Raw genomic sequence first — 27,795 nt, forward strand, 5'->3', positions numbered from 1 at the left:
TTTTTTTTTTTAAATCTTCAAAAAATTTTTTTTCTTATTTTAAAAAATAGACATTATACTTATTGTGTACAAAGTTTTGAAGTATACATAATTGTGGAATGACTAAATCTAGCTAATTAACCTAGGCATCACCTTACATAGTTATCATTTTTATGGTGAGACATTTACATCCACTCTTAACATTTTTCAAGAATATAGTATATTGTTAACTATAGTCACCATGTTGTACAATAGCTCAAGATGGATTCTAGTTTGGCCTGCTACTAACTCTGATTTTAGGCATAGTCATTTAGTCACTGCACCTGCTGCGATGGCTTCCTTGTCATTGTGAAATGACGTTATGGCTCTGATAACAGTCCAAGTTCCTTGTATTCTAAATCGCCAGGATTTTGTTTGGGGAAATAAATACTTTCCATGAGGCTTACTTTCACATATAGAACTGAAGTGGAATAAAACTTATTCTTTTAGTCTAATATTCCACAGTCATCTTTAGCTAGATATGCCATTAATACAGAGCTCTTGTGTTGAAAACTCAGGTACAATTTATTCATAGAAAATAAATTTCTGTTGTGAAATAGCAAAATGCAGTGTTACCAATCCAAGTGTAAGTTTAATTTTTACAGTAGACTGGGTGCAGTGGCTCACACCTGTAATCCCAGCGCTTTGGGAGGCAGAGGTGGGTGGATCACCTGAGGTCATTAGTTGGAGACCAGCCTGACCAACATGGTGAAACCCTGTCTCTACTAAATACCAAAAAAAAAAAAAAAAAAATTAGTGGGGCATAGTGGCGCATGCCTGTAATCCCAACTACTTGGGAGGCTGAGGCGGGAGAATTGCTTTGATCTGGGCGGTGGAGGTTGCAGTGAGCTGAGTTTGCGCCATTGCACTCCAGCCTAGGTAACAGAGTGAAACTCTGTCTCAAAAAAAAAAAAAAAAAAAAATTTTTTTTACGGTAGATTTAAACACCAAAATTATGAAAAGAGACTGTAGTTAACCTTATTACATGCCAGTTCTTCTAATTTATTTAAGAATTAAAGTATTTTAACTTTTTTTTTTTCATTCTATTTCAGGCTGGTACACCCCTCCAAAGGAAGATGGCTAAATATGTTGACTGTTGTATGTTTGGACTAATGTTGCTTTAAAGAAAATCTTTCCAACATGCAAACAAAAGCTTTGAGTGCCCCTATTACAGCAGTACCGGAGACGTTAGTTAATAGATATTTTAGTGGATAATCTGTCATCTGACATCCAGTATAAGTTACAGCCTTTGCATTTTGCTCATTTTAGATATCTTGGACTGAGCAGTGGGGCCTTCACTGTATTTTTCCTGATAAATACACATACTGGCCATTCCTTATCTCTTTTTCTTGAAAAGTGAACTTTTAAAGCAGCCAAGTCAACATCAGGCTACTGAAGTTGAGGCTTTAGGGTAACTTTCCTATATTGAGCCCATGGGTTACAAAGATTTGCAATATATTGTTCCATTTACAGCCAATACAGGTTTAATCGATGTTCAATATTGGTTTAGAAAATTTAAGGCCTTCTAAATCATAATAGCTCTTTCATGTCTAAAACCATTTTATGATATTGCCAAAATGATAGGAAACCTACTCATTAAATTGTTAAACTTTTTAATGATATGTGAAGATATGAATTGTTTCCTGAAGATAATACTCTTAATTGAGTTGTATTGTACTTTTTAGGCAAAGCAGTGTAAAACTGTTATCAATTAAGGCTTGTGAGTAGTGATTTCCACTGGGGCATCAGAGTCTTGCTGGGCTGAATCTGCTACTTGTTGGTTCAGTGTTTCTTATGAACAAGAGCCACAGTATGGAGCTTAAAGTTATTTAAAATACTAAGTCATCTTACGTTTCCATTTTATTAACGGGATGTTGCAATCATTTGTAAACTAATAAACTTATAAAGTGATTGGCACAAAGACTCCTTGAGCGAAAGCTGTGCAGTTAAGTACAAAAAGATACTTAATTTGGAGACTCTTACAGTAATTTTTGCCACAGTCAAAACAATGGCTTTTACATTGAAAGATTAATAGAAACTCTATATATGTTAATTTTTTTATAGAACCTGACTCCAATCAAGGTACTCTCCATTTTATTGCCTTACCTGAATCAGTCCTTTTTGGTTGGTAATAGATTTTTTTATACACCCAAGTTTGATTTAAAAGTAAATTCTAGTTCTTAAGCACTTTTAACAAGAAATCCAGAAGCACATTTTTCTGCACAAACCAGTTACAAAGTTCAAAAGTGTTTCTTGTGCATTAGCTCTGAGATTCAGTTTTTAACTTTGTAAACCACATCTAAGAGACTTGTCATTTCTACATTATTGTGTGTGTTTAATTTCTTTTGATTCCATTTTGGTTAAGAGAGCAGTAAATAGATTTTCTGGTATTCTTGTTCACTTGATTACATTTGTATAAAGTTCTGATTGCCAGTTGCTCAGATAACAAGTGACAAGGCAGAATTCTTTAAATCAGTAAAGTTCCTTAAGCCTAAGGCTAAATCTTGAATACGTTGTTGAATTCTTTAATATCCTGATGGCAAGCAGACTGATAGCTGCACATTTGGCATGCTTTGTTTCATGGATTTTATTTTTAATTGCAGATTTATTTGGCAATATACAGTAAATTTTGTAAACTTGCATCAAGTTTATGAATAAAGAACCATTGAAAAATTTTGTTTGTGCTGATCATGGCAAGCAAAAAAAGATTACTTTCTCATTTTTCCCTCATAAGAAAACTCTGCTTGATGTGTTTGTAGGCGGCTCTATTGATTTTCTGGAATAAGATATTTAAGGAGAGGAGTTGGTGAGGGGAGGCTTGGAAGACAGGCAGATTTAACAAGAGAAGGTGTGAAAGAACCTGGAAATAGTCTGTACAATAGTCACCTTTTCCTCAGCCTTTTTCCTCTTCCATTCTCATTATAAATTCAAGTGCTACTTTTTCCTTATGGCTATCCTTAGTTCCCCCAGTGAAAATAATCCGCTCCTTCTTTAGCATACCCATGGCCTCCTTGCACACAATTGACAGGTTATTTCACATACAAGAAGTCCAGAGGTAGGACAACTCCAGGTCCTGTACATCTGGGCTTTGCTTCCTTGAGATTTTTCTATGTTGGTTTCATCTTTTGGTTGCATGTTATGTGCAGCCCCCTTAACTTGATCCAGAGGTAGATAAATGCCCCTGTCTTCTAGTGTCTCCTTAGGAGGTGAGGAAATCTCTAAAAGCACCGTCCCATCAAGCACACTGTCTCTTGCCTTTCCTTGGCTACATCAGGGACCTGTGCCCACCCCTAAACCAATGGTGGTGAAAAGAATGAAACCATCGTGATTAGTTTGCACAAATGGTTCTCAAAGCCTGATTTGGGGAACACTGGAGACCCCTGAGACCATTTCAAGAGGTTTTAAAAGACTGTTTTCATAATATTAAAACATTTGCCATTTTCACTCATTCTTTCATGTGTACAATGGAGTTTTCCAGAGGCTACATGATGTGATTTTGCAACAGATTGAATTCAGAAGCAAATATGAGAATCTACTTGTCTTCTATTAAGACAGAAATTAAATATTTGCAAAAATGTAAAGTGATGCCGTCACTGGTAAACTGTCCTCTTTCTCTACTTTATATCAGCCACAAAGAAAGAACGCCCACTTTGAAAGGCAGTCAGGTTTCATTCAGTAGCCAGAGAATGGAGAAGGGGAGCTCATGCTCTAAAGGCACCTTCTCCCAGAGGGATGGGAGGCTGGGGAGTTTAAAGAGTTAGCTGAGGGGCGGGGGAGGTATGAAGGGCATGCACAGGCTGGAGATCCAGACAAGCAGGCATAGTCCCTGAACATGCTGCTTCATACATCCATGTTCACAAGACGCCAGTGAGCTTTCTTTAGGGGAGAGGATTTTAGCATTATGTTAATTATCTAAAGGTAACTGGAGGGCGCCTGTTTGTCTTCCTCTGGTATTCCGCAAGGGGTCAGGAAGCTCTGGTGACATCTGGGCCATCTGGCTTCCTTAAGCAGCTGCGCCTATAAATAGACTATGGAAAAAAACTGGCTGGGCTTGGTGGCTCATACCTGTAATCTCAACGCTTTGGGAGGCAGAGGCAGAGGGATGTCTTGAGGCCAGGAGTTTGAGACCAGCCTGGGCAACACAGACCCTGGGTCTACCAAAAAAAAAAAAAAAAAAAAGCCACAGCTACTCAGGAGGCTTATGCCAGTGACAATGTCATACCATCCACCAGTGGAGGAAGGAGGATTTGGGAAATAATTGTTTTCCATAAAAATATTTCGTTAATGTATAACATCTGTTTTTAAAAAAGAGTTAAGTATTAAGATGTTCTGATTTAATTTTTAATGTGGTAAATATTGATAGTCATAACACATAAACTATTGGTCGTGTCAATATTTTAGGATGTAAAGGGTCCTGAGGCCATAATGAGAACTGCTAATTTAGACCAAGTTTCTGCCCAAGATATGGCGATCAAAATGAGGGCTCCCTTAGGAAGGAACTGGCGAGAGGAATGGATGGCAGGTGGGGACGAGCCTGCCTGCTGTGCTTCCATTTCTTGGCGGCTCTCAGTTTGAGCATCAGAATTGCCATAAAGTCTGTTAAAACACATTGCTGGGCCCCACCCCCAGTGTCTGATTCAGGAGGTCTAGGGTAAGGACCGGGAACGTGCTAAAACTTAGTAGTTTCCAGGTGAATCCGATGTCCCTGGCGGGGAACTGGTGCACAGCTTGGGGCGTGCTTCACAGCAATCCCACTCAGCTACCTTAGAATGGCAGGTGCTATTTATGTCATTTTACTCATTCGAAACTTTAAACCTGAAGATTACAACGAGTTAACTAAGTTTACAAGGAATAAAGGCAGTGATTTTCACACATTAAGACAATTTTTTAAAAGCAAACATTGTCCGTTCAAAAATTGAGCTTATGCTATTTAAACAGGCATTGGGACTACGAAGAGCAATAAGTACTACCTAGTCCCTGCAAGGAATTTGTGAATTAGAGAAACATGTAAACTCAGAAATATGGCGGTGCCAGGGCAGTGAGAGGCACAGGCAGAGGAAGAATTTATTTTCACTGCAGGAGGCCTCCTAGAAAGTTGCCAGGCGCGGTGGCTCGTGCCTGTAATTCCAGCACCTTGGGAGGCCCAGGCGGGAGAATCGCTTGAGCCCTGGAGTTTGAGACCAGCCTGGAGAGCATAAGGAAACCCGTCTCTACAAAAAATACAAAAATTAGCTAGGCGTGGTGGCGGGAGCTTGTAGTTAAAGCTACGCGGGAGGCTGAGGCGGGAGGATCGCTTGAGCCTGGGAGGTAGAAGCTGCAGTGAACAGAGGCCGCGCCACTCCACTCCCGCCTGGCCACAGCATTAGACCCAATCTCAAAAATGAAGAAAACAGTTCCGAGCGTATTACGGAACGGATGGCTTCATCCTCGGAGTACGGGCTCCAGGCCAGGGAACGCACCGGCGTTGCCACGCCCACCTTCCCCGTCCAGCCGGAAGTGGCGCGGAGGCCTGCTCAGTGTGCGCCGGCCGGGCAACCCTATGCTGGCGTAATCGGGTTCCTCCGAGCCGCCGTAGGACTGGTTCCAGCGGGCTGGTGAGGAATGGAGTCGGTGGGCTGCTGCGGCGACTGCCGCGGCTCCTCCGTAGACCCACGGAGCACCTTCGTGTTGAGTAACCTGGCGGAGGTGGTGGAGCGTGTGCTCACCTTCCTGCCCGCCAAGGCGTTGCTGCGGGTGGCCTGGTGAGGAGAGGAGGCGGAGGCGGAGGCGGGAAGCTTGCCTTGGGACATGCCGTGGTCATGTCCCAGGCTGGCGGGGTGGGGAGAGACCCTGGGGACCCAGGGCCGTCCCCGGCTTCCTCGCCCTACCTGAGGTGATCCCCTACCCGCGAGGTATCTCCCAGCCGTGGTGCCCCGGGGGGACTTCCCTGAGGGGCGAAGTTCCCCTTAAGGTTTTCTCCACATCTGGCTCTCCTTCCGAACCAGCGCCCTGACACCTACCTACCCCGGGGACTTTGGATCCCGCAGTGATCTGCTGCTGCGCCAGCGGGTGGGGGTTTGTGCGCTGTGGGAGAGACGAAAATGAACGTCCGTTAGCAATCCTTTGTGCGTTTGCGTCCCCAGCGTGTGCCGCTTATGGAGAGAGTGTGTGCGCAGAGTATTGCGGACCCATCGGAGCGTAACCTGGATCTCCGCAGGCCTGGCCGAGGCCAGCCACCTGGAGAGGCATTGCTTGGTTCGAGTGGTAGCAGAGGAGCTTGAGGCAAGTAGCAAGGGGTGTCATGCACAGTCATTTGCAGGTTGGTGGTTCAGTCTTTGAGAACTTTTTTTTTAAATCCCAGTTTTGTTAATCCAAGGAACATCTTCTCGTGCCGTGAAAAGATTTAGTAAACATCAGTTTTAGTGACTGCACGGTAAGGATGTGTCATGATTTATTTGACCGTTCATCAAATGTTGGGCCTTTTTTTTTTTTTTTTTTTTTTTGGAGACGTAGTCTCGCTCTGTCGCCCAGGCTGGAGTGCAGTGGCTCGATCTCGGCTCAACGTAAGCTCCGCCTCCCGGGTTCACGCCATTCTCTTGCCTCAGCCTTCCGAGTAACTGGTACTACAGGCGTCCGCCACCACGCCCGGCTAATTTTTTGTATTTTTAGTAGAGACGGGGTTTCACCGTGTTAGCCAGAATGGTCTCGATCTCCTGACCTCGTGATCCGCCCGCCTCGGCCTCCCAAAGTGCTGGGATTACAGGCGTGAGCCACCGCGCCCGGCATGTTGGGCCTTTTAAGCATCCACATTTTCACTATTAACAACAACGCTGTGCAGAACCTTCCCTTCACCTGCTTCCCTTGAAGCAAGTTTTTGTTGTTTTACCAGGAAGACAACTGGGTGTGTCTTGCTCAGTGAGCACACCTAGAAAGCCAAGAACCAAAACTTAAAGCCAAATATTTCAACTTCCGATCCTGTACTCTTTTGCTTCTCTGGCCCCCAACTTCAAAAGGGGAGCCAACACCTGGAGAGATGAAGACTCGAGCTGTGGAGTCGGAGGGGCTGCAGGGTGTACCATCTCTGGGGAGTGGAAGGGAACCATTTGACAGTAAAGTGCCAGCCTGCTGCTCTGTCACTCTATTTACTTTAGTACGGCTTACAGACAGAGATAACTACGGTGCAGCCGTCATAATCAGGAAATTATCACTGATACATTTCTACCATTTTATCCTCAGACTCGGTTCAGATTTTGCCAGTTGTCTCAATAAGGTTCTTCATGGCAAAAAGATCTGTTCCCAATTGCAAGTTGCTCTAAGTAAGTCCTGTTTCTTTAATCTCCTTTGATCTGAAACAGTTTCTCAAGCTTTGCTTGATTTTTCCCAATCTTGACACTTAGGAAAATTACAGGTTATTTTGTAGAACATCCATCAATTGTGTCTTTGGCAGGAAATAATCACAGATGTGATGCTATGCTTTTTTCACGGCATCCTTTAGGTGGCATGTGATTTCCATTTGTCTTGTTATTGGTGGTATTACCTTTGATTACTCAATTAAGGCGATGCTTGCCAAGTGTCTTCACTAAAATCACTCTTCTACTGTAATGATTAAGTGTTTTGTGAAGAGATCATTTGAAACTATGTAAATATCGTGTTTCAATTCATTTATTTATGTCTGTACACTCTCAGAGTCTTATATAATTCAGTGGGATATAATCTGTTACTGTATTTTGGTGCTCAAATTACCCCTTTCACCCCCTAGTTTGGCTAGTAGGAGCTCCTTCAGGCTGGCTTCAGTGTCTTTTTAGAGATGACTCCATTACCTTTGAGCACTTTTCTTGTTTTCTGGCACAAGATGTTCTAAGCTTGTCTTGGGTTTTACCTGCTTTGGTCTTGGAATTGACCATTAAGCCCTGGCTCCTTTTGATGGAGTGTGGTATTTAGAAATCAAGGTCTAGACTCTCTAAGCGTAGTCCTTGCCATTGAGGGATTTGCTGCTCCAAAGCCCAGTCATTAGAGCCAAGGAATATAAGTATGTATATACATGCATGTGTATGTATATATATTAGTATATACATATACACACGTTTACAATTATATTTTTATATATATGTGGAAGCTCATGAGTTCACACAGGTGCATCCTTTTCGAATCAAACGCAGGATGCTTTCTAGTTTTGTCTCTGCTCATATTTGTACCTCCCTTTTGGGCAAAGGGAAACCTGGTTCTCATCATTCTTAATGTATTTAGATATTACATCAGTGCCCCATATGTAACCAATCTTCTGTTTCCCCCTTCCTTGGGTGGTCTTTCTCCTTACCTTGTTTGGGCTCTGGAACTCTCCTTCCAGGGAGCTGGCCAGTATCCAAAGGCAGGCTTGTAGAAAACTTTTCTTCTCTGGCACTTGTCCCAACTCCTGCCATTTTCCCAGAAGTTTATCATTTGGAAAAATTCAAAATGCAAGCAGATTTCCTCTAAAGTGTTCTCTGGAGCATCGTTTATAATAAGGGATACTAAAAACCTAATGTTAATCTAATAAAGCTATTAAATTATAGACTGCAAGTGCATTAATGACAAGAGAAAATGTTGATTTTAAAAGTGAAAACAGATTATGAAATTAAATATTTAATATCATCTGAATTATTAAAGACAAAAAAGGGAGAGTAGAAAAGAAAGCCAAAATGTTAGCTTTTTTTTCCATTTAATGTTTTTAAAAAGTTTTCTACGGTCATCGTTTTCAAATTTTTACCACAACAGGCATGATTTTTCTATAGCTTTAAGAGTTTATACATTGTAGTGGCTGTTAATAGCCAGACAGACTTAGGTGTGAACCATAGCTTTGGCATATACCAGCAGTGTGACTTTGAAAAAGCTACTCAACCTCTCTGAGCCTCAGGTGCTATCTCCGTAAAATAAAAGGAAAAATAATAATTTTCTTATGCCCTTATAGAGTTGTTGTAAGGATTAAATAATGAACAGGTAATCCATATAACACATTACTTACAGTACCAGGAGCATAAGTTCTCAATAGATGTCTATTAAATATTCTTTTATTAGTATCATTATTAAAGTTCACATAGTTATAGTAATGCCCTTAGAGGAGTTCCTCTATTGTAGTAAACTGCTGGTGAGACAAAAACATGAAAACTCTATCCAAATCATACGTGCTGTTTATTTGTGTTTTCCAAATTATCTAGTGGACATGGGTACTTTTATAGCCATAAAGAAAGTTGATTTAACTTTTCTATTAGAAATATTTTAAAGTCTGCCAGGCACGGTGGCTCACACCTATAATCCCAGCACTTTGGAAAGCTGAGGCAGGCAAATCACTTGAGGTCAGGAGTTAGAGAACAGCCTGGTCAACATGGTGAAACCCCGTCTCCACTAAAAAAATATAAATATTTAAAAATATCAAATATATAAATAAAAATATTAAAGTACAAAAATTGGCTGGGCATGTTAGTGCAAACCTGTAATCGCAACTACTCGGGTAGCTGAGGTACCAGAATCAATTGAACCAGGGAGATGGAGTTTGCTTGAGCCGAGATTGCACCACTTCACTCCAGCCTGGGTGATAAAGAGTGAGACTGTGTCTTAAAAAAAAAAAAAAAAAGAAATATTTTAAAGTCCACCAAAAGCTTTATAAAACAGCTTGCCATTTGTAACTTCTTTGAACAGTGGAATGTGGTGCTAGCTGTCTTAACTGTGCTTTGAGAACATTTCATATTGAGGCTTGTTATGTCACTACTTCTGGTGTGAATTAGGAAGGAAAATTCAGCAATTGCTTTTCAGTGGGTGCCTCATAAAATCTCAGGACCAGACTTTTAATACTTGTTTAGGAGTAAGAAACCTGAGGCCTGAAAGCTTGATGAGGGTTATTCTGCTGGTTTGTGGCAGAATTGCCACTAAGACCTAAATCTGTTTTTTGTTTTGTTTTGTTTTTTGAGACAGAGTCTTGCCTGTCACCCAGGCTGGAGTGCAGTGGCCTGATCTTGGCTCAGTGCAACCTTCACCTTCCTAGTTCAAGTGATTGTCCTGCCTCAGCCTCCTGAGTAGTTGGGACTACAGGCGCACGCAACCATACCCAGTTAATTTTTGTATTTTTAGTAGAGATGGGGTTTCACCTTGTTGGCCAGGCTGGTCTCACCCTGGCCTCAGGCAGTCCACCCACCGTGGCCTCCCAAAGTGCTGATATTATAGGCGTGAACCACTGTGCCTGGCCTGTAAATCTCTTTTTCTGTCTCCTTTACTCAATATACCAGGCATCACGGATTCAGATGACTCGAAGGTCAGGCAGGTAGCTGAAGAGGGTCAGGTAGCTCAACAGAGTGGTAGCACCATGGCAGTCTGGAAAGGCTTGCCTCCGTTTAGCCTTAGTTAAGAGGCACGTAGTCTAAGTGTTGCCAAAATGTCCAGTTTTTAAAAAGAATCTGGAAATCCACATTTTATGTAAAAATTCAGTGGAATTTTGAACATTGGCATTCAATTTACATTTTCTGAAAATACTGTGTGGACCAAGGAAACTATATCCGTAGGTCTTGGGCAGCCCTGGGCCCCACAGGCCATCATGCTATCTGTCTCTTTTATTAGTTTATCTATGTAGAATGTATTCTGAAACATCTTGGCATTCCCCCAAATTATAATGGACCAACTTTTTTTTTTCCATTTAACCAACAATGAGGCTTTGCTATATTCTAAGTACTTCATTTTATTCTGGTAGTAAAAAATATTTGAAAATAGCTAGCTTAGAAAAATATATTCATCCTTTTCATTTAATTCAGCTGCTTTGCCGCTTGTCTTTAATTGGAAAGTTTAGTTGAAAACAGGTGAGTCTGAATAAGCCCAGATCATAGGGGAGATAGGGCACAAATAAGATTAACTAGGGGTAAGGGATGTTGCATCTGAGGTCCAGAGTACTGAGGGAGTTTAGGAAAAGGTTTTGGAGAGGAGGTGGCACTTAAGGTGTCCCTAGAGGGAAACAGTCTTAAGTTCCACAAGAACAGAGCAATAGAACATATGGGGAAGTGGGTGTGTCTGGATAATATTAATAGTAAGCTAAGGGGCCCTGAAGGAAGCCTTGCTGGCAAGGCTTAGAAATGGAAATGGAAATGGAGGCTTAGAGTATTTGATTTGATAAGCAGTGAAAAGAGGAGTGATACAGCCTGTATGCCTTCCCCAGTGCTGAGATTTTTCTGATACGGTGATGCCTGTTCAAATAAAGCTAGTGCATCTTTTGCTGGTACTTGACGTTTTTGTTCTAAGAGCTTCAGTTATTATGAAAATGAACTTTTTGAGGGCTGGAATGAAGAAATTATAGGTGTTTAGTAAATGAACTGAAAATGAAAGAGCATGAGTGAAAAGTAAATGAGAAGTAAATTGATTCAGAATGCCAACATTGACCTGAAAGAAGGTAGGGTACCAGCAGTTTGGATGGGGTGATACTTTTTTTTTTTTTTAAGTTCTGGGATACATGTGCAGAATGTGCAGGTTTGTTACATAGGTATACACGTGCCATGGTGGTTTGCTGCACCCATCAACCTGTCATCTACATTAGGTGTTTCTCCTAATGCTATCCCTTCCCTAATCCCCCACTCCCTGACAGGCCCTGGTATGTGATGTTCCCTTCCCTGTGTCCATGTGTTCTCATTGTTCAACTCCCACTTATGAATGAGAACATGCGGCATTTGGTTTTCTGTTCCTGTGATAGTTTGCTGAAAATGATGGTTTCCAGCTTCATCCATGTCCCTGCAAAGGACATGAATGCATCCTTTTTTATGGCTGCATAGTATTCCATGGTGTATCTGTGCCACATTTTCTTCATCCAGTCTATCATTGATGGGCATTTGAGTTGGTTTCAAGTCTTTGCTGTTGTGAATAGTGCTGCAGTAAACATGCATATGCATGTGTCTTTATAGTACAATGATTTCTAATCCTTTGGGTATATACCCAGTAATGGGATTGCTGGGCCAAATGGTATTTCTCTTTCTAGATCCTTGAGGAATCACCACACTGTCCTCCACAATGGTTGAACTAATTTGCACTCCCACCAACAGTGTGAAAGTGTTCCTGTTTCTCTACATCCTCTCCAGCATCTGTTGTTTCCTGACCTTTTAATGATCGCCACTCTAACTGGCATGAGATGGTATCTCATTTTGGTTTTGATTTGCATTTCTCTAATGACCAGTGATGATGAGCTTTTTTTCATATGTTTATTGGCCGCATAAATGTCTTCTTTTGTGAAGTGTCTGTTCATATCCCTTGCCCACTTTTTGATGGGGTTCTTTTTTTCTTCAAATTTGTTTAAGTTTCTTGTAGATTCTGGATATTAGCCCTTTGTCAGATGGATAGATTGCAAAAATTTTCTCCCGTTCTGTAGGTTGCCTGTTCACTCTGATGATAGTTTCTTTTGCTATGTAGAAGCTCTTTAGTTTAATTAGCTCCCATTTGTCAATTTTGGCTTTTGTTGCCATTGCTTTTGGTGTTTTAGTCATGAAGTCTTTGCCCATGCCTATGTCCTGAGTGGTATTGCCTAGATGTTCTTCTAGGGTTTTTATGGTTTTAGGTCTTACATTTAAGTCTTTAATCCATCTTGAGTTAATTTTTGTATAAGGTGTAAGGAAGGGGTCCAGTTTTAGTTTTCTGCATATGGCTAGCCAGTTTTCTGAACACCATTTATTAAATAGTGAATCCTATTCCTATTGCTTGTTTTTGTCAGGGTTGTCAAAGATCAGATGATTGTAGATGTGTGGTGTTATTTCTGAGGCCTCTGTTCTGTTCCATTGGTCTGTATATCTGTTGTGGTACCAGTATCATGCTGTTTTGGTTACTGTAGTCTTGTAGTATAATTTGAAGTCGGGTAGCATGATGCCTCCAGCTTTGTTCTTTTTGGTTAGGATTGTCCTGGCTATACAGGCTCTTTATTGGTTCCATATGAAATTTAAAGTAGTTTTTTCTCATTCTATGAAGAAAGTCAGTGGTAGCTTGATGGGGATAGCATTGAATCTCTAAATTACTTTGGGCAGTATGGGCATTTTCACGATATTGATTCTTCCTATCCATGAGCATGGAATGTTTTTCCATTTGTTTGTGTCCTCTCTTATTTCCTTAAGCAGTGGTTTGTAGTTCTCCTTGAAGAGGTCCTTCACATCCCTTGTAAGTTGTATTCGTAGGTATTTTATTCTCTTAGTAGCAATTGTGAATGGGAGTTCACTCATGATTTGGCTTTCTGTTTGTCTGTTACTGGTGTTTAGAAATGCTTGTGATTTCTGCACATTGATTTTGTATCCTGAGACTTTGCTGAAGTTGTTTATCAGCTTAAGGAGATTTTGGGCTGAGATAACCGGGTTTTCTAAATATACAATCATGTCATCTGCAAACAGAGACAATTTGACTTCCTCTCTTCCTATTTGAATACCCTTTATTTCTTTCTCTTGCTTGATTGCCTTGGCCAGAACCTCCAATACTATGTTGAATAGGAGTGGTGAGAGAAGGCATCTTTGTCTTATGCCGGTTTTCAAAGAGAATGCTTCCAGCTTTTGCCCATCTAGTATGATACTGGCTGTGGGTTTGTCATAAATAGCTCTTATTATTTTGAGATAGGTTCCATCAATACCTAGCTTATTGAGAGTTTTTAGCATGAAGGGGTGTTGAATTTTATCAAAGGCCTTTTCTGCAACTATTGAGATACTCATGTGGTTTTTGTCATTGGTTTTGTTTATATGATGTATGTTTATGTGTTTATATGATGTGTATTGATTTGCGTATGTTGAACCAGCCTTACATCCCAGGGATGAAGCCGACTTGATTGTGGTAGATAAGCTTTTTGATGTGCTGCTGGATTTGGGTTGCCAATATTTTATTGAGCATTTTCACATTGATATTCATCAGGGATATTCGCCTGAAATTTTCTTTTTTTATTGTGTCTCTGCCAGGTTTTGGTATCAGAATGATGCTGGCCTCATAAAATGAGTTAGGGATGAGTCCCTCTTTTTCTGTTGTTTGGAATAGTTTCAGAAGGAATGGTATTAGTTCCTCTTTGTACCTTTGGTTGAATTCGGCTGTGAATTCGTCTGGTCCTGGGCTTTTTTTTGGTTGGTAGGCTATTAATTACTGCCTCAATTTCAGAACTTGTTATTGGTCTATTCAGGAATTCGACTTCTTCCTGGTTTAGTGTTCGGAGGGGGTATGTGTCCAGGAATTTATCCATTTCTTCTAGATTTTCTAGTTTATTTGCATAGAGGTGTTTATGGTATTCTCTGATGGTAGTTTGTATTTCTGTGGGATCAGTGGTGATATCCCCTTTATCATTTTTTATTGTGTGTATTTGATTCTTCTCTCTTTTCTTCTTTATTAGTCTGGCTAGCAGTCTATCTATTTTGTTAATCTTTTCAAAAAACCGGCTCCTGGATTCATTGAGTTTTTGAAGGATTTTTCTTGTCTCTATCTCCTTCAGTTCTGGTGTGATCTTAGTTATTTCTTGCCTTCTGCTAGCTTTTGATTTTGTTTGCTCTTGCTTCTCTAGTTCTTTTAATTGTGATGTTAGGGTGTCAATTTTAGATCTTTCCTCCTTTCTCCTGTGTGCATTTAGTGCTATAAATTTCCCTCTAAACACTGCTTTAGCTGTGTCCCAGAGATTCTGGTACGTTGTGTCTTTGTTCTCATTGGTTTCAAAGAACCTCTCTATTTCTGCCTTCATTTTGTTATTTGCCCAGTAGTCATTCAGGAGCAGGTTGTTCAGTTTCCATGTAGTTGTGCGCTTTTGAGTGAGTTTCTTAATCCTGAGTTCTAATTTGATTGCACTGTGGACTGGATGATACTTTAAGGGACTATGCAGAAGCACTCATGGATTCATGGCATCCAATTCCAATTTTTTTTTTTTTCTTTGCAGAATGTTCGCATCTTACCACATACGGTTCTTTACATGGCTGATTCAGAAACTTTCATTAGTCTGGAAGAGTGTCGTGGCCATAAGAGAGGTAAATATCAAAAGAAAAGCTTTTGTTTCTGATTTTTTATCATGTGCCTTCTGTTTGGAGTTCAATATTGTACTTGTCCTGAGAGTTAACTGACTTTCTGAGGCTCTGGGACTGCCACCTGTAGTATGCATCAATATATCTATCTTTGAACCTTGAGGAACCCTTTCTGCTTCAGATTGATTTCTAAACCTTGTAGTGCAATCGAAACGAATTCGTTAGAAAGGCATTTTTCTCAATTTGAGATGCTTTAATTCTCCAGGCACTTTTTATTATTAAAACAGGTTGTATGACTTTGGCTATTCAGGCCTTTTACTATATTGGAACATGAGGTCCCATTTACCAAAGTTATGTAGAGAAATGGTGCATTTTTGGCTTGCTGAAGGAAAAGGCAGAATGGGTATCCAAGATGGGCACACTTAGGTCTCAAGTTAGACTTAGATAATAGATTCTCATTGTCTAATTTGAATCCAGGTGACTGTTGATGCAAATAGTGGTTATACTGCAATATCAGCTGAACAGAAAGGTACAATAGCAAGTCTAAAATTGAGCTGTTACTGCTAAATTTGACATCACTGGGGCAAAAGCAACATATGAACAGAGGGGAAAGGCAGATTAGTGGTGCAAAAGATCAGATTTATAATTTAAAAGCCAGGACCAAAACAGGTAAAGTGTTTGTTTTAATCAATGCTTTTAGACCTTTATTTAGAGCATTCTCGTGTTAAGTGACTTAAATATTTCCAGTATTTGCTTTTTTACTTTTTCATTCTCAGATTTGACTTTAAATGGATGATATTTAATCATTTTGCTACTGTATTTTTACAGCAAGGAAAAGAACTAGTATGGAAACAGCACTTGCCCTTGAGAAGCTATTCCCCAAACAATGCCAAGTCCTTGGGATTGTGACCCCAGGAATTGTAGGTGAGATAAATTAGCAACTTGATGATTTCTTCCTTGCATTAATGTGGGATCCTTTGGATTGGTGAGTTATTTTTAGCTTAGAACCACATTTCTATTTCTGTCCATGTAAAATACAATAAAGTCAGTCATATTTACCATGGCATTATATTTGCCTTATATTAATGTTTATTAAGTTATTGTGGTATTTCTCATCTCAAGGCTACCTGTATAATGCATATCCAGTAGTCATTCATAAGAGGGGAATGATCTCATTCTGCCTTCCTCCAAATTAGGAAGTATTTGTGGGCATTTTCAGAGTTTTGTCAGTTCAAGCAGTATTGTGTCTGATGGGTAGGGGTGAGATGGGGCTGGGGTTAAGAGCAAAGATGGGCCTTATTAGGAGACTTCTGTTTCTCTGCTTTGGTACCACTCTTCAACGTTTGTAGCATGAGGTTGTGCCCCTTTCCATGCTTGATTGCTGCTGGTGAATTTTTGCTGGTTTTTATTATTTTTGATTCTTTTCTGTGGTTAATTGGAGGAGGAGAGATTCTGTTGAGGCGGTAATGGTGCAATGGTTAGATACCTGGATTGGAATGCCGGCTGTACCGCTTAGTATCTGTATGACTTTGAGCAAGTTACCTAACTTCATGGGGCTTCACTGTCCTCATCAAGGAAGTGGGGATGATGACAGTAGTACCTTCCTTGGAGAATTAAATGAGTTAACACTTGTAACTCATGAGTTGTGAGAATTAAATGAGTTAACACTTGTAAAGCATTTACAATAGAGATACACAGAAAGCAGTAAGTAAATGTTAGCTGTCATTTATTTATTGTTTTTGAGATGGAGTTTCACTCTTGTCGCCAAGGTTGGAGTGCAATGCCGTGATCTCCACCCACTGCAACTTCTGCCTCCTGGATTCAAGCGATTCTCCTGCCTCAGCCTCCCAAGTAGCTAGGATCACAGGCACCCGCCACCACCACACCTGGCTAATTTTTGTATTTTTAGTAGAAACCGGGTTTCACCATGTTGGCCAGGCTGGTCTCAAACTCCTGACCTCAGGTGATCCACCGCCTCAGCCTCCCAAAGTGCTGGGATTACAGGCATGAGCCACCGCACCTGGCTGCTGTTATGTTTTTTTGTTCCAACTCAGTAGTAGTCTACTGAGAATTGTCATTTTTAATCTTCACTGAAAGATTTTTGATCTGAATTTGAGTCTTGTACAGTGAGGTAAAAAGAATTTCACATGTTTACAAATGAATATTATTTGTTCAGTTGCTCTAGCTTTGGTTTCTAAAGGGCTTAACATTTTTTTTAAAAAAGAGTTTATTTTTTTTTGGCCGGGCGTGGTGGCTCATGCCTGTAATCCCAGCACTTTAGGAGGCTGAGGCAGGAGGATCACTTGAAGTCAGGAGTTGGAGACCAGCCTGGCCAACATGGCAAAACCCCATCTCTACTAAAAAATGTAAAAATTGGCCAGGCGCAGTGGCTCACGTCTGTGGTCCCAGCACTTTGGGAGGCTGAGGTGGGTGGATCATGAGGTCAGGAGTTCAATAGCAGCCTGGCCGACATGGTGAAACCCCATCTGTACTAAAAATACAAAAATTAGCCAGGCATGGTGGTGGGCACCTGTAATCCCAGCTGCTCAGGAGGCTAAGGCAGGAGAATTGCTTGAGCCCAGGAGGCAGAGATTGCAGTGAGCTGAGATCACGCCACTGCACTACAGCCTGGATGATAGAAGAGCAAGACTCTGTCTCAAAAAAAAGTAAAAATTAGCTGGGCATGGTGGCTTATGCCTGTAATTCCAGCTACTCGGGAGGCTGAGGCAGGAGAATTGTTGGAAACCGGAAGGCAGAGGTCGCACCACTTCACTGCAGCCTGGGTGACAGAGTGAGACTCTGTCTCCAAAAAAAAAAAAAAAAGTTTATTTCTTTTTTTATACTAGTAATAGTTATTTTTAGAAAAAAAAATTAGAAGATTCAGATAAGCAAAAGCACATTTAAGCACCACAGAGTTAACCACTCTTATGGTGTTAACCTGTATTTATATATGTATGTAAATATAAAAAACCAGAATACAATTTTCTGTAGACTTATAACCTACTGTGTTAGTCTACTAGGGCTACCATAACAAAATACCACAGACTGGGTGGCTTAAACAACGGAAGCTTATTTTCTCACAGTTTGGGAGGCTGGAAGTCCAAGATCGGGGATGGTCTCTCTGAAGCTTACTTACAGCTGCTCTCTCACTGTGTTCTCAAGTGGCCTTTTCTTCATACATAAGCATGCCTGGTGTCTCTTCCTCTTCTTCTCAGGACACTAGTCCTGTTGGATTAGGGTCCTACCCTTGTGACCTCATTTAATCTTAACTATCTCTTTAAAGGCCTTATCTCCAAATATAGTCACATGGGGGGTTAGGGCTTAAACATGAATTTGGGGTAGGCAGTAGGGAGGGGATGACACAGTTCAATCTAATATCTACCTGTAAAATTCAGAGCATATTATAAACATATTTCCATGTCTATAAATTTATATTTGTCATCATTTTAATGGCTATATTCTATGATACTTATGTAACTTTTAATCTGAATACCAGTGTGGGACATTCAGGTTTTTTCTTTTTATTTTCTATTTGAAATTATGTGATAAAATACTTCGGTATATATATATACTTTATATAATTGTCAAATACTTTTAGGGTAAACTTTTAAAAATTGGAATTGCTGTGAAAATGTATTTACTCCCCCCCAACTTTTTAATTTGAAAATATGGAGAAGTTGAAAGAATAATAGAATAGCATGATAAATACCCATATACCCTTTATCTAGTTTAGCAGTTGAAAAAATTTTGCAACATTTGTTTTTTCTCACTTTGCTGATAAAAAATTTCTTTCTGAACCATTAGAAAGTTAAAGGGCAAACATCATGACACTACACCCTAAAACTGTCAAAGCTGAAAAACTTCTACTCAGATAGTGGCTTGTTAGCTTGATGATTATCTTAGTGACCTAAACTGTAGTTATCTAGTTTTTACTGACTCTATTGGTGAAACTGTTTAACTTTTTCTCTAGTGACTCCAATGGGATCAGGTAGCAATCGACCTCAGGAAATAGAAATTGGAGAATCTGGTTTTGCTTTATTATTCCCTCAAATTGAAGGAATAAAAATACAACCCTTTCATTTTATTAAGGATCCAAAGAATTTAACATTAGAAAGACATCAACTCACTGAAGTAGGTAAGTTACTTTTATTTATCATTAACTGCTCATTTTATTGATTAATTTTGTTTTCTTTTTAATTTTGGCTAGTTGGTGGATATTAGGTTCCTTTGGGAGAATCTGAATTAAGTACACCTGTTACTGGAGAGGTGGCTAATTCAAACAGGTGATTCACAGAGGCCAGTATGATACATGTTTGGTAGAACTGATTTACTTTTTAAATTATTTTACTTGCATTAAAGCCCAAGAGAACCAGAGATGAAAAATTTTTCATAAATACTCTGTTGATGATAAACTTGTTTGTATTCTGAATTTTAAGGAATTCTTGCTCTAATAATTTCATTTTGCTCTATTTTTGTTTTGTTAACTTTTTTTTTTTATTCTAGTAACAAGCGTTTTAGAAGTTTTTAGAAGACGCAGGTTAGTTCTTTGTGAACTAATTAGAAAGATGAGAACAAGTTAAAGTGATCCTGATGAGTCTTAGGAAAGGTATGAGTTAAGGCAAGTCTATCAAGCAAGGGGTATGCTGAGAAACATCCTGCAGGTAGTGTGGATGGAGCCCTGAAGTGAATTTGAAGAGGTAAAGGGTTGGCTTAGTGTCTAAGCTTGGATGGGAAAGCTTAACTTAATATAGTGAACAACAAATGAGTTACTCAAGGAAAGCAGCGTTTAGCCTTTTATCTACATCTGCAAATGAACTGATTGAATTCACTTCATTCATTAAAAATCACTGTTAAAAATCACTGTTGGCATAAAAGCTATTCAGTGGTAACACCTCATTTTTGCATAGATCAGGCAGCCTGTAGAGATAAACCTCTGTTATTTGAAATGGGACTTAAACCAGCAGGAGTAAAAAATTGTGTAGCAGCAAAGGTAAAATTTGTTTTACTGATGAGGAAAAAAAGGGGATATACACATTGAGACTAGTTTTTACAACTATCCCTGACAATATGGGAAAAAAAAAACTTGCAAGTCGTTGGTGGATGGGAGGGGAAGCACAGAACAAGAGGCATTAGCAGCAAAGACTTAGCCGGGAGCCTCTTAATAATGTGGAAGAGGGTGGTCAGGTCAAGGTAGATGGTGGAAAGTCTCAACAGCCAGCTCTGGTGTGACACAGGGTAGTGCAGCTATTAAGAGTGCTGACTTAGAAATGAAATCAGTATGTTGAAGAGATATCTGCACTCCTATGTTTATTGCAGCACTGTTCACAATAGCTAGGATATGGAATTAACCTGAGTGTCCATTAGCTGATGGTAGATAACGAAAATGTGGTATATATACGTAATGAAATACTCTTTACCCATAAAGAAGGACATCCTGTCATTTGCACCAGCATGGATGAACCTGGAGGATGTTAAGTGAAATAAGCCAGGCCCAGAAAGACAAATAGTGCATGATCTCACTCATGTGTGAAATCTAAAAATGTTGCTCTCATAGAAATATAGAGTTGAATGGCAGTCACCAGGGTCTGGGGTAGTTGGGAGGGGGATTTGGGGAGATGATGGTCAAAAGATACAAAATTCGTTTTGGAGGAACAAGTTCTCGAGGTCTGTTGTACAACATGGAGACTATAGTCAGTGACCATATATTCTTTTTTGTTTGTTTGTTTTGGAGACAGAGTCTCACTTTGTTGCCCAGGCTGGAGTGCAGTGGCATGATCTCAGCTCACTGCAGCTTCTACTTCCTGGGTTCAAGGGTTCAAGTGATTGTCATGCCTCAGACTCCTGAGTAGCTGGGACTACATGCTGTGTGCACCACCATGCCTGGCTAATTTTTTTTTGTCTTTTTAGTAGAGATGGGGTTTTACCATGTTAGCCAGGGTGGTCTCAAACTCCTGGCCTCAAGTGATCCACCTGCCTCGGCCTCCCAAAGTGCTGGGATTACAGGTGTGAGCCACCACGACTGGCCCATATACTATATTCTTGAAGAATGCTAAGAGAGTGACTGTTAAGTGTTCTTACTACAAAAATGGTAACTATGTTAGGTAATGCATATGTGTATTAGACTTAGCCCTTCCACGATGTATATATACTTCAAAACATGTTATACATTGATAAATACATACAATTTTATCTGTCAGTTAAAAAATAAATAGAAGGTAGTCAACCTTAAAAGACTGCAGGCTTGTAGCTACTCTAGTTCTGTTACTTTCTGGCTCTCCAGTTAGGGCAAGTTTTTCAGTTTTTCTAAACCTCCATTTTCCTCATCTATAAAGTGGAAATAACTAACATTGAATTCACAGAATTGTGAAGATTAAATGAAATGACTTCCATAAAATGCTTAGCAACAGTAGATTGTAGCTAGATGCTAGTGTTGGCCTCTACCCTAGGCATGCTTTACTGTGTGTCACATGGGCCCTTCATCTGTGATGTGGCCTTGTAGTTTGTGGGGGGAATAGTAGGGTTCTAAGTGTCCTTAGCTCATTCAGAAGCCACATGCCAGAGGAGCATACACGTCTGGGCTTGAAGTGACAATTAACGATGGCCAATGTTTATGGAGGTACTGTATGCCAGATACTGTGCTGCGCAGCACTTCTAATCTTCACCACAGCTTTGCCAGATAGAATTCTTTATGGAATATTTTCGATAAGGAAACTGAACTTTAATGGCAGTAGAGAGTTAAGGCTCTTAGGGTATGTAAATAGCAGAGTTAGCAGAAATGTTAAAGCTATTCTAAATTAAGGATGCCAAACTTCCTTTGGGAAAAGGTCAGATAGTGCCTTTAAAACTGACCCATTGTTAAGTGTAAAGGCAAAATGAATTTTAGGAGCAAATGTGGCTATGTGCTCAGCTTATGTGATTTTGTAATAACATAATGAGACTTGATATTGGTAGGCTAGCTGGAGCTAACAAAGTTCAGCACACTAGGTCTTTTTCCGAGTTGGTCAGGTGGTTAGCAAATAGTAGGTCTGAAACTCAAAGGAACGGCTGTGGTCAGACATGTTGGTTTGAGAGCCATTTGCGTGTTGCCTGGCAGTCTGTCTGTAAAGGCATCAAGTGTCATTGAAGGCCTTGGAGTAAGCCAGTCCAGGGCAACTTAGCGCAGATTCTGGAAAGATTTATGGCAGCAAATTTAGTACAAGGAAGGAAGAAGATGATCAATGTGTTGATGTTTACGAGATGACTATCTATATTCAATTGGCTCATAATGTAGAACTCCTACATTAATTTTATTCAGGCTGGTATGGTGGCTCATGCCTGCAATTTCAGTACTTTGGGAAGCTGAGGCGGGAGGATCGCTTGAGCCCGGGAGTTCGAGACCAGCCTGGACAATATAGTGAGACCTCACCTCTACAAAAAAACTAAAAAACTAGCCAAACATGGTGGCACGCACCTGTAGTCCCAGCTACTTAGGAGGCTGAGGTGGGAGGATTGCTTGAGCCCAAGAGGCGGAGGTTGCCGTGAACTGAAGTCACGCCACTCTACTGCAGCCTGGGTGACAGAGTGAGACCCTGTCTCAAAAATAAATAAATAAATAAAAATTTATTCAGCATGTTAAAGGTGTCATAACTGGATGCAGATTCTGTCTCAGCAGCATTCCAGAAAAGGTATGAAGAATACATATACAGTCATGTGTTGCTTAATGATGGGGATGAATTCTGAGAAATGCATCTTTAGGCAATGTTGTTGTTGTGTGAATGTCATAGTACTTACACAGACCTAGATGTTACAGCGTACTATATGTGTAGGCTGTACAGTGTGGCCTATTGCCCCTAGACTACAAACATGGACAGCATGTTACTATACTGAATACTGTAGGCAATTGTAACACAATGGTAAGTATTGGTGCATCTGAACATATCTAAACATTAAAAAGGTACAGTAAAAACATGGTATGAAAGACAGTATACCTCTATAGGGCACTTAACATGAATGGGACTTGCAAGACTAGAAGTTGGTCTGGGGTGAGTCAGTGAGTGATGAGTGAATGTGAAGGCCTAGCTCTGTATACTACTGTATAGTTTATAAACACTGTATGCTTAGGCTACATTAAATTAATTAAAACATTTTTGTTCGGCCGGGCACAGTGGCTTATGCCTGTAATCCCAGCAGTTTGGGAGGTCCGAGGTAGGTGGATCCCTTGCGGTCAGGAATTTGAGACCAGCCTGGTCAACATGGTGAAACCCCATCTCTACTAAAAATACAAAAATTAGCCGGGCATAGTGGTGTGCGCCTATAGTCCCAGTACTGTAGGCTGAGGCAGGAGAATCACTTGAACCTGGGAGGCAGAGGTTGTAGTAAGCCAAGATCACACCACTGCACTCTAGCCTGGGCGACAGCGAGACTCTATCTCAAAAAAATAAAATAAAATAAAATTGTTCTTTAATAATAAATTAACTTTAGCTAGACAAAAAAAAAAAATTCCATTTATATCCTTATTCTGTAAGCTTTTTTCCACCTTTAATTTTTTTTTTTTTTTTTTTTTTACTTTTTAAGCTTTTTGTTAAAAGCTAAAACACAGTCACACACATTAGTCTAGGCCTATACAGAGTCAAGATAATCAATATCACTGTCTTCCACCTCCACATCTCATCCCACTGGAAGGTCTTCGGGGCAGTAATATGCATGGAGCTGTCATTTCCTATGACAGCAGTGCCTCCTTCTGGAATACCTCCTGAAGGACCTGCCTGAGGCTGTTTTACAGTTAACTTTTTTTTTTTTTTAATAAGGAGGGGTAACCTCTAAAATTACAATTAAAAGTGTAGGATAGTAAATCATAAGCCAGTAACATAGTCATTCATTGTCATTGTCAAGTATGCATTGTACATGATTGTATGTGCTATACTTTTAGACGACTGGCACTGCAATAGGCTTGTTTACAACACCATCACCACAGACATTTGAATAATGCGTTGTGCTACACATTAGGCAGTAGGAATTTTGTAGCTCTGTTAATCTTCTGGCACCACTGTTGCATATGCTTACTGTGCATGTCACCACGCCTGGCTGTCCTTGACCAAAGTGTTATGTGGTGCTTGACTGTATAATCATAACCCAAGTGAGTATGTGAGGTGTTCTGTGAGAGCAGAATGGGTAGATTGCTGTAGGGGTTCTGCCAGTGGGAGGGATCAAGGAGGCTTCCTGAAGCAGGTGGTATTTAAGCCCTTGAAGGATGGGAAGGAAGCATATGAGAGATATGGATGAGTAATATCACTGGCCGAAGGAATACAGAAACACAGGCACAGAGCCAGGAAATCCCAGAGCATGTTGGAGAAATAGTAATCATTTTGCAAGCAAAGGTTATGTGCAGGGAAGTCATGGGAACAAAGGGTGGGGGGCAATCAGGCCAGGCTAAAGAGTCTGGGCTTAGCTCCTGTACATAGTAAATGGTAGCTGTTACTCAGATGTCATGGAGCAGAGGTGAATGTGGCCCTCCTGTGTGGGGAAACACTGGAAGCAGGAGACCACTTTAGAGTCCAGGCAAGAAATAACACTAGAGCATGAGGAGTAGGGAATGAATTGGAGGAAATGAACAAATGATTAGATGTGAAAGAGAAGGGAAGCCTCAGTAATTACTTTTGAGTTTTGATCCTAGGAGACGGGGGTGATGGTGGTACAGAGACCAGAAATAGGAACACTGGGACAGGAGGAGCGGGATTGGGAGAAGAAATTGGGAAAAATCAAACCCCATTAGAGATGCTTGTTTTGGCTTTTGATTCAGTGCTGCTGCTAAAGGTCATATGGCCAAACCTTTTGTGTGCCGCCTTTTTTGTCCAGAGAGGTGACATAGCTGTTTCCTGGGCAGTACTCTGTCCTCTGTCCACCCGAGCATCCTGGGAATCTTTGATGAGGCCCTGATATGTGGCACTGGTTGAAGCCAGGACCCTAGTTTTGTCAGTTTATAAGAAAGAGCCAAAATCTTGAGCAGCAGAAACCCTTTTGTGATAAAATTGTTATATTTGTTAGATCATATTTGCATTGTAGGGCCAAGTATAGGAATGAGAAAACTGGAAGCAAAAACAACCCCAGAATTATTGTGCTCTGTGAAGCTTTCTTATAGGTGTCCTTTCCTGAGTTGCTTGATGTCAGCAGTTTTGGCTTATTCCAAGGCATCATTTTCTTCTGGAAATGGAAGCTTTGCCCAGCTTAAAATGGCCATCTTCATTCTTTCACTTGCTATCTTGTGTCCTGATTTTAGGTAGAGTTGGCCTTCCATATCCACGGGTTCTGCATTCATGGATTCAGCTAACCACAGATCAAAAATATTTGAGGGAAGTGCAGCAAGAAGCCAGGTTTCTAAACACAGGAGTGGCATAATTTTATAGATCTTTTGAAAATACCACTCTTGCTATGATGTGGTGATCATTTTGGAGTACAAGAGTGGATGCAGGATTAGCTTGATTTAGCCATTCAGTAGTGTATATATATTTCAAAACACCATGTTGTACATGATAAATATATGCCTTTTAAATTTTTCAGTTAAAATAATTTTTTTTTAAAAAGTAGATGCAGGAGAAACAGACTGTTGTGGTTAAGGAAAGAGGAGATGGCAGCTTCGAGCAGGGAAGTGGTGAGTGGAGTTGAGAAGTGAATGGATTCAAGATGAAGTTTGGGGCTGAATGGACAGGATGTGGTGACTGATGAGATGTTGGGTGTTGAGAATGAGGGAGGTGACAGCGATGTCATGCAGGTGTGTGGCTAGCGCAGCTGTATAGTACCATTGACTAAGGTGAAGAAGACTTGAAGGTGCAGGTTGGAGGATCAGATTATCAGTTCTGTTTTGAACATGTTTGGAATTTGAGATGGAGATATTGATTATAGACTGTTGGATATATTGGCCTGGAGCTCTAGAGAATGGTCTAAAGGAAAGATATTAATTTGGGAATCATCAGGTAATTAATGGTGATTGAAGCAAAAGGAACTGGCTTCAGTGATTTGAGGAGGCGGACCGGGGAGGAGGCTCAGTAGTGCATGTTGATTGTCCAGGGTTGGTACTGCTGTAATATTATTTTGACATCCCTCCCTTCTGCTAATGCAAAGGCTTTATTGAGACTATTCAGTAAGGATCTCCTTGAGCCATTTCTTAGCTTTTGTTTTAAACACTTCATTTGTACAGTCTTACATGGGATGTCAACATAAAAATAAAGCAGGTAAAAGCAGAGCCTCTAGGTTGAAGGGTGAAGGGAGCATGTTAGGCCTTGAACTGAGGTTGCTTATTCTCCTCCACCTACACTGGAGGCATCTTTGGAATGCTTTGCCCACCAAAGCACAGTCTGAAAGCCCCAGCTGCAACGGAGGGGAGAGAAGCTTCCCTCCCTGGCAGTGCTCATGCACTTCTTCCTCTAAACCTTCATGTAATCCAGGGAAGGGGCTCTAGACTCAGAGCAGTGCCTGGCAGCTCTACCTGTCTGTACCACAGACAGGAGAGCTTGAGAAAGCAGCCCTAGCATTGCCGAGCATTGGCAAGATGGGCTTCAGCTTGAGAGCCAGAGCCTCTTTGCTCCTTTGAGAATGCTTGAGGTGGTTAGTTACATAGCAAACAGTTGACTCACACCTGGGATCCTCCCTCTCTTTTCCTTTTACAAATATCCTTCTGACTTTCTTCTAGGTGAAGCACAAACCTGTAACATTGCCTTTTGGGGCACAGTGATTTTCTGGATTTCAGTTTTATTTGCGGAGAGTCCCATTAGAAAAGCTTTCCTGTTGATTTTTACATTTTAGGGTCAAGAGAGGAAGTTCTGAAGAATTCAGTTGCCTTTGCTCTTTGAAGGAGAGGATTGGAAGTGTCCTGTGTTTTCCATAGCTCAGTAGGCACAGTTCTTTCTGGCAGCCAGTTCTGGGGTGTGTATTTAATTTTACTTTGGTCTGGTCTGATTTAGGTTCTGTAATATGGATATAATTTGCATGTTAAATGTGAATTTTGAAAGTATTGAATCCTCACAGACTTTTTAGGAGTAAAATAGTACGTAACAGGTTGTTACAGGCATTAAATAAGTTAATTTCTATAACGTACTTAGAACAGTGCTCTGTACTAGTGTTTGTTGTGAGACTGGTGATCTGGTGATCTAGCTTGTAGATTGTTCAGGTTCTTTCTGCTCCCTGCTTTTTGATCCTTTAACTACTCATCTTGAATTCTGCCAGCCACCAAGAGGGGTAAAAATAGAACTTTAATGACTTATCAGATTCCAAAAAAGTTTGAAGAAGAACAAAGTTTTAAAATTATCTGAGGATATCATAGAGAGTCTTGAGGGGTCATAGGCAGTACCAGGTGTGAAGCAGAGAGAATCAGTGCTGAAGCTCAAGGGATTGAACTTGTTCCGCCTTCGAAGTTGCCCAGCCCTTGAGAAAGCAGAAGTGACAAGAAGCTAGTGTTAAAAAAAAAAAAAAAAAGCGATGCTGACATCTATTCAAGACAGTGAGGCAGACTTTATTTGGGAGACCACTGTGATGGGGTTTACACTAGGGGAGAGAGATCAGGCTCAACTCCAAATGCACCAACCACAAGTGGGGATTTATAGCCAAGGAGGAGGGTGGGGGCTTGGTGGATGAAAAATTCCTAAGAGGATGGGGTAATTCTTTGCTAAATTTACCTAACAAGATTATTACTGGAAAGAACAGTTTCATACTATTCCAAGACCAAAGACATCTCTTGGTGGACAACTGCAGTAGTTAACTTGATTATAGTTGCCAATCCTACATGGTAGGTCAATTTATTCTGTTACCTAAGGTTACATTTTGTAACCAGCTTATCATCTTGAAAGGTTCACCAGGAGGT

The 27,795-nt window shown here is 40.5% G+C and overlaps 2 protein-coding genes across 14 annotated transcripts in view; both read left to right on the forward strand.

The window, feature by feature from the left end:
- UBE2Q2 (ubiquitin conjugating enzyme E2 Q2) overlaps nt 1–2,691 on the forward strand; it is a 58,655-nt gene extending 55,964 nt beyond the window's left edge. For all 12 annotated transcript variants that reach the window (XM_024232681.3, XM_024232683.3, XM_063716245.1 and 9 more), the window contains one exon: nt 1,071–2,691. In XM_024232681.3, the coding sequence (XP_024088449.1) occupies nt 1,071–1,102 (32 nt within the window). In that variant the 3' untranslated portion in view covers nt 1,103–2,691. The remainder of the gene's footprint in view (nt 1–1,070) is intronic.
- Nucleotides 2,692–5,516: 2,825 nt separating this feature from the next.
- The window catches only part of FBXO22 (F-box protein 22), a 32,239-nt gene continuing 9,960 nt past the window's right edge, over nt 5,517–27,795 (forward strand). The window contains exons 1-5 of one of the 2 annotated variants that reach the window (XM_054531207.2): nt 5,517–5,759; nt 6,141–6,279; nt 14,882–14,969; nt 15,792–15,887; nt 18,934–19,098. In XM_054531207.2, coding sequence (XP_054387182.2) covers nt 5,620–5,759; nt 6,141–6,279; nt 14,882–14,969; nt 15,792–15,887; nt 18,934–19,098 — 628 coding nt within the window. In that variant the 5' untranslated portion in view covers nt 5,517–5,619. 2 annotated transcript variants of the gene reach the window in all.

This window comes from Pongo abelii, chromosome 16, assembly GCF_028885655.2.
Source record: "Pongo abelii isolate AG06213 chromosome 16, NHGRI_mPonAbe1-v2.0_pri, whole genome shotgun sequence".
Lineage (NCBI taxonomy): Eukaryota > Metazoa > Chordata > Mammalia > Primates > Hominidae > Pongo > Pongo abelii.